Consider the following 7,226-nt stretch of genomic DNA (forward strand, 5'->3'; position numbering starts at 1 on the left):
CTAGCAGAAGAATTATGCATAGATATTATACCTATCATCCCAGAAACCCTCTTTATCAAAAATAAATCATACTTTTTTTCCCATATGTACATACAGAAAAAGAAATGTTTTAGATAGACATTACTGTGTAAGTGTGTGCATTTATTAGTCTGCTTTCCATTCTCCACTTCTGTGGTTTGGTATTTAATTACAGGGTGGGGTAGTCCTGGGGATACTTATGTTTCTTCCAGTCATAGCCAGAAAACCTCCACAGGAACTGACATGCAAGACTGTGATTTCTACAAGTTATATCTGGTTCTTGGTCAGCAAAACTAACCAAACTTAATTGTTCATTGAAATGTCCATATTACCTACATTTAAACCTTTGTGAAAATAAATGTACATAATGAATTCATGTCAAAAACACTAAACACTATATAAAATATAATATGCTTTGATTTTTACATCAATGAAGTGTGAAAACCTTATTTTTATAATTCTAACTGCCTCTTTTCCTTCTGCCTCACAGATGTCTTCACGTCAACAACTGTGCACAAATATATGTTAAGACTCTTGAAAAAAATATGTATCTTTTGAAAGACAGAATAAGCACACACAAAGGTAACTTTCCATAACTGATTCAGCCAAAATGTTTTTTAAATAATTAATCCAACTGACAACATTAGAAAATGTATTCTTTGTGTTGTTGAAAGTACCATTCAATGCTATTTTAAATAATTTCTTCAGCAAATGATATGTTCACTCAGATTATACCTATTGGCAATATTTACTGATATAAGATTTGAGAATTTTATAAGCAATGTCATCTTTAGTGGAGGATAAGATCCATGATTTGGCAAAGTGTTGATTTCATAGATCATTAAATATAAAGGAAAAAAACCAAAAAGTGTGATAAAATTAAATAAAAAGAATTGAAAGCACACACACAAAATTCCTCCACATTAGGTGACAATTCAAACTTACTACTTATTTTGAAGACAGAACAGTAAACTGTGAATCAAGACCTGGCCATGTCAAGAATGTCAATACATAAAGCATAAACCACAAAGCAATTTAACAGAGCAGGTCCCTAAATCTTGTCTCTCTTTTTTCCAGTGTTGCTTTGTTTTCTTGGGGTTTATATAAACAGATTACAAGACAAGGTCCTTGTTCTTTGGGCCTATGCAACAGGAATTCAACTAACCTGTTGGGAGGGGGTAGTTCTGGTGGCTGTGTCAGAACAGTGAGAAGCAGGCTTGCAGGGGAGTTAACCAATTTTAAGATGAAAAAACTGAACAAGTGAAGTCACTCGCTCACAGAGAACAAAGCCCCATAATCTTATCTTTAACCAAAGTGGAACAGGACAGAGAAAAGCAGCCCAATTTAAGGAACAGACACCAGCATTAGCCAGCCAATACCCCAGTGTAGTCCTTTGTGCTTTAACAAGTAAAAGCAGGAGCATTGAGAGATATGATTGTCATATAAAATCAATATAAACCAAGCTGTTATCAATACAATACTTGCATTTGAGCCAGGACTGTACACCTAGCACAGGCAAAGGTGAGAGATCAGGAATTCACTTGATCTTGATTAAAACTCAGATGACAGACAGAAAATAATAATGACACATGATATTAATGCCACCATTATCTAGAGTCTGAAAATACTTCTTGGCCAAGCCCCAACATGTATTTAAGAGTGATCACTGATCAGTTACAGCAGCAGGTGCCAACTTTTTGGCAGGCATACTACAAAATCAGTCCTGCACCCTCCTCAACTACCACTCCAATCCCCTTCTCCTGCCTGACCTGCTGCTCTGCTTTCTGCTCCCTGCTCAATCTGCCTCTGTGCTTTTTGCTTCTTGACCTGTGCTCCCTGCCTGATTTGTTGCTTTCTGTTCCCTGCCATATCTGCCCCCGTGCTGTCTGTTGCCTCCGTTATCTGCCTCACACAGAGGCTTTTGCTGCCATTCGTAGTACATGTGCTGCAGGTTGGCTACTCCAAGTTACAGAACTGTTATCAATCAGCCTTTTTTTAGTCCCTTCCTACCTTCTGCAGTTCTGCTATTGCTCTCTTGGGATAGGTACAGAAGTTTCACATAAACCAAATTACATGATCAGGAACTGGTTTATGTCTGTAACAGAACATAAGTTCAGTGCACATAAACAAGTTTCAAAATGTCCAAAACTAGTTTGAAATAAACCTGGTTGAATGTAGTATCAAACTTAACTGATTGAAGTCAAACCATTTTACGGAACTGTCCCAGACCCCTTCCTGGTTTAAAGACCCCTTCCTGGTTTAAGCTACATCAGAGTCCTCCTGCATCCCAGAATGCTCTGCAGCCCTGGGCTGAGATGGGCTAGGCTGGGCTGTCTGTTCAACCCAAGCAGGACTGGCCCTGTACCTCTCCTCCCTACCCAGAGCACTATCACCGCTCTGGCTGGCTGAAAAGGGGATAGGGTGGGAAACCTTGCTCTGGGGTGCTGTCCAGTCTGCCTAGAAAGGGGACAGTAGCCCTTGCCAGGCATCCCCAGCCCCCTACTCCCTTGGCTGCTCCAGCAGCAGGGACAGGGACAGACCCTGGTAGCCTGGGGGGAAGCCAGGGTTTGATCCCCCCATTGCAGAGGAGAGAGAACCACAGGCATTGATAGGCTCCACTCATGCACCCGGGGACCAGATGCCAGTAGCCTGAGGAGAAGTGGGGTTGAATCCCCCCACCCCGTCATTGCAGGCAGCCGAGTCCCTCCAAGGAGTGGGGAAGGGAGATGGGTTGGAGGGATGAGGGGGGCCGGGGCTAGTTACACAGCCTGACTCACTTTTGGCTCCCACTGTGGCAGCCCCAGGGGCCAGGCCTTCAGCTCCCACCACCTCCCATCTCCAGCCCCACACAAGGGCCACAGTTCCTCAGAAGGCTGCAGCTGCAGTGAAACTCTCTGCCCTGCTCCCTCTCCCAGCAGCAGCCACAAAGCAAACTATCAGGGTAGGCAGAGGTGAAGCACCTGTCACCCACTGGCCACTGGCAGGGGCAGGGGGAGGCACCACTGCAGCCTAGTCTGGCCCGCTCCTGTGGCCCAGGGATGTAGGCAGTGACTGGCCCACAGCAGCCCACCCCCAAGCACCCAGCACTACCACAAGCAGGCATCAGGTGACAGGCGCCTCACCTCCACCCACCATGATGGTTCTCTCCACCACCACTGCCAGGAGAGATAGGGGCAGGCTGCCACATGCCTGCCATTGCCTATACACTTGGGCTGGGCTGCACTGGACCAGGCTGCAGTGGTCCATTGTCTCCCCCACCACCACCACTGCCCATGCGCCTGGCCCACTGCAGCCACCCCAAGTGCCTGGTGCCACAGTGAGCAATCAGTGGGTGGCAGGAGTTTCACCTCTGCCCACTGCCAGGAGAGTGAGTGGGGCAGAGAACTGCACTGCAACTGCAGTCTGCCAGTAAACTGCAACCCATGCATGGGGCTAGAGGTGGGAGGCAGCAGGCGCTAACTCCCACCCTCTGGGGCTGCCCCAGCAGGAGGCAACAGTGATTCAGGCTCTGTAACTAACCATGGCTTCCCCCACACCCTTGCAGTCAGGTCACATCCCCCTCCCTGCAGCTGGCTGGCCACTCCTCTGAGGGTGCCCCCAGCGCTGCTGCCTGCAATGGGAGAATTAACACTTGTGCATGGCCCCAGATGCACAAGTGGAGTCTATCCATGATTGTACCACCCCACTGCAATGGGGAGATTAAACCCCTGCTTCCCCTCAGGATACCAGGGTCTGTCCCCATCTCTGCTCATCCCGCCAACCAGCGAGTGAGTGGAAGCAGGGGTGCTGGGACCTCTGATGGGGGCTGCTTTTCCATTCCCCCTCCAGGCAGACCTGGGTGGGATTCCTGCAGGCCAGGGTGAGGGTTTCAACCCGTCCTCAACCATACTCAGGCCTGCCTGGGGCTGGCCATGCCTCTTCCCTTGGCTTAGTTTCCCTGTGGCCGAGGACCCGCTCCAGCAATGCCTTCCCCCCACCCACCCCCCGGCTTCTGGCCTGAGCCACTGCAGGCACATGGCTGAATTTCTGGAGTCAAAAGTTAATGTCTATTCATTTGGAAATTGGTTCAATCTATGCAGGTTAGACTAACCTGAAAGATTGAATCAAATTCAGGCTCCAGCTTTCTAACTGTCTGTCTCTACCCTTGGGGACTAATCCTATGAAGTGTTGAGTGGCAAAACCTCCCATTGGGCTTAAGTAGAAAGCACTCGACCACTCACAGGTTTGGGCCCTACATGCATGTTCATTTAAGCCATTGTTATGCTGCCACCAACACAGACTAACAAATAAATTGGCAGGAAAGGAGGTATATTTTCACATTTCACAATGACAGGGCAGGTGTCCAAGTTCCACAAAGGAAATAAAGAAAGAGCTTTGGTTCATGAATCATCTTTAGTTGGGTCCTAAGAAGTTAAACAATAAACCATGACACTGATTTTTTAATAGAACTTTGCTAGATTAACCTCTACCCCTGTCAGTCATTCTTGATATATGTGGCATACATTATACCACGAGCTCAAGAAGCTTCTTAATTCTCTCATGGGAAGTTATACTAAAAGGTTAAATGATCTCTTGTAGCTCTAACAGCTGAATTCCCACAATAATTATTAATGAAGCAGATACATAAGTTATTTTGTTTATGCCTGTTTACAAACAAATATCAAAACAATGAACACTAGGATACAGGTTTAAATCCATTATACAAGATGAAACAAAATATACCATTTAGCAGGCCTCTTACACTTCTGTGCACCTATGTGATGCGAATGTCATAAATATATTTCCCAGAATTAGTGACCAAAGGATAGCTGATGTTATCAAACATACTTCAGAAAAGGAGGTCACTAAAATAAGGAAGTATCCAATGTCACTAAAGACATGGCTTCTATAAATATTATATAAATGACTTCTACTGCAGCAGTATGTTCCATTTGCAAAAAAATGCTGTCTATGGTATAAAATGATGGTCTTATAGCCAAAGCCAGGACACCTACTTCATAGTTTGGTCTACTACAAACTTTAGTGCATTTTTTACTTCCCTCAGGTGAATTATGTCCATTTTTCCATCTGTGAATCAGTGCTAATTTCCTATTGCCCAGGAAGGTTATTGGACTTCTTAATATGGTGTTTCCCAAAGGATGCACGCAATGCACTAGTGTGCCGCAGGAGTGGCAGAAGGGTGCTGTAAAAATTGAGTTACCATGGTTTAGCTTTCATCTTTCACAGGTTAATGGCATACACATGGGTAGTTATTGTGGATCAACCAACATGTGGGTAAATTCCTAGTCCCTTTTACCTCACCAAAATGAGTCCATCTGCAAATACCCCTAGATGCTATTACCAGCTTGGTGGGTAACCTTGGGCAAGTCCCTTCAACTGTCTGTACCTTGCTTTTCTCATCTGTATGCTGGGAATAATGATGTATACATCCTTTATAAGTACTCTGAGGTCAAATGATAAGTGCTATAAAAGAGGGAGACATACAATTACAATCTGTGAAGCCCTGGCAATGATACCAAAACCCATTAACTCTGAATGCCTTTTTTTGCTACTTTGCTTCTCAGTTATTTAACAGAAGCACTGCCATTCATTATAAGGGAAACAATGGGAAAGGCAAACTCTCAGGTGACTCTCCGGTCACCTCTCAGGTGACTCTCCAACAACTCTACAGGTTTCCCTCCATTTATGCTCTATGTGCATTCCCGGAGAACAATGCATAAATCGAATTCACATAAAGCAAACCCATTTTACAATGTAACAAATAGGGATAGGTTCCCATGGAAGTGAGGGAGGGAGTGAGGCTGGAACTAGGGAAGGCATGGGAGGAGGGGTGCTGCTTCTGGGGCTGTGCAAGGCAGCAAAGCAGAGGGAACAGAGGGGCACTCACCTCAGCCCTGGCTGCAGCTGGCTGCAACATGCTCCGCCTGTCTCCACTTACTTCAGCTCCTGGGCTTCACCGTGCCCTGGTGTGGGCAGCTGGTGTCAGCTGCTCCCAGGGCTGGGGTGAGCGCTGCGCCCCATGCTGCCCGGGTCTCCACTTGTCCACGCTCACCCCAGTCTGTGCTGGTGTGGCCCTGGGAGCAGCCAACACCAGCTGCCTGCACCACAGCACTGTACAGCCCAGGAGCTGGAGCGAGCCCAGGCGTGGGGGGACAGGCAGAGCATGGTGCAACCCAATGGCTACAGGCAGCTGGAGCCAGCTGCTCCTGGGACCACCACAGCCAGGGCTGGGGTGCGTGGGGACACAGCCCCTTCCCCTCCCCCCAGACTTACCTGCTCGGGCAGGCGGGGAAGGGGGGCATCTATGCTGATCGCATAGAGAGAATTTACCTCATATATAACGTATTATGGGTCTAAGTATGTTCATTGCATAAGAGCAAATTCACTTATAATGTACCCGCATAAATCAAGGGAAACCTGTATTTGGTCTCTAGGAGTGTTTTGGGCCCATTTTACACCTGGCAACAAGGCACATGCTCACTGAGCCCCCAGGAACAACCATGGGCATCCCTTCTCCTAGTCCTGGTGAAGCTCTTTAGCGGTTTGTACTTACTCAGGGGACACCAATGACCCTGACAACAGAAAGACAGGGGTGGGGGTGCTCACGGGTCCATCCATGATCTCAGTGAAGCCCACCTACCCTGATTTCTAGACGGGGAGCTGCGGTGGAGAGCAGCGGTGCTAGCCCTGGCAGAGCAGGCTACCTGCTCTTCACGGCCAAGAGCGCTGGCCCACCGAGGAGCTCAACCCAAAGCCAGGGCCAGGACACAGGCAGCCCCTCCCCTCGCCCCTTCCTTGCCAGCCGGCTCCAGGGCCCCCCTCGGCCACCCACGAGGCCGGACCGGACCGGGCACTCACTTGAGGAAGTAGCGCTGCCCGGTGTGCGTGAGCGCCATCTCCCAGCCGGGCGGCAGCGGCAGCTCGTCGGTCACGTCGTAGGAGCGCTGGCGGTGCTGCGCCGAGCCCGGGGCGGCGGCGGCGCCCAGGCGGGCCGGGTGGCTGCCCGAGTCGGTGCTGGACTGGCGGGAGTGCGAACCCGAGTCGGGCTCCTTGAAGAAGGACTCGGGCAGGATCTTCTTCCGCCACGAGCTGGGCTTGGGGTTCAGCACCGAGTTGAAGAGCGCCTCGAGCTCCGTGTCCAGGTCCTGCGTGACGTGGATCACCTGCTGGCCCGGCGGCGGCGGCGCGCCCGCCCCGTTCATCTTCGG

At 48.7% G+C, this 7,226-nt stretch overlaps 1 protein-coding gene across 1 annotated transcript in view; it reads right to left on the minus strand.

The window, feature by feature from the left end:
• The window catches only part of WWTR1 (WW domain containing transcription regulator 1), a 120,925-nt gene extending 113,705 nt beyond the window's left edge, over positions 1–7,220 (minus strand). Inside the window, exon 1 of the mRNA XM_019532575.1 lies at positions 6,877–7,220. Coding sequence (XP_019388120.1) covers positions 6,877–7,220 — 344 coding nt within the window. The remainder of the gene's footprint in view (positions 1–6,876) is intronic.
• Between the last annotated feature and the right edge of the window lie 6 nt (positions 7,221–7,226).

Source organism: Crocodylus porosus, unplaced genomic scaffold, assembly GCF_001723895.1.
Source record: "Crocodylus porosus isolate Cpor-Errol unplaced genomic scaffold, CroPor_comp1, whole genome shotgun sequence".
Lineage (NCBI taxonomy): Eukaryota > Metazoa > Chordata > Crocodylia > Crocodylidae > Crocodylus > Crocodylus porosus.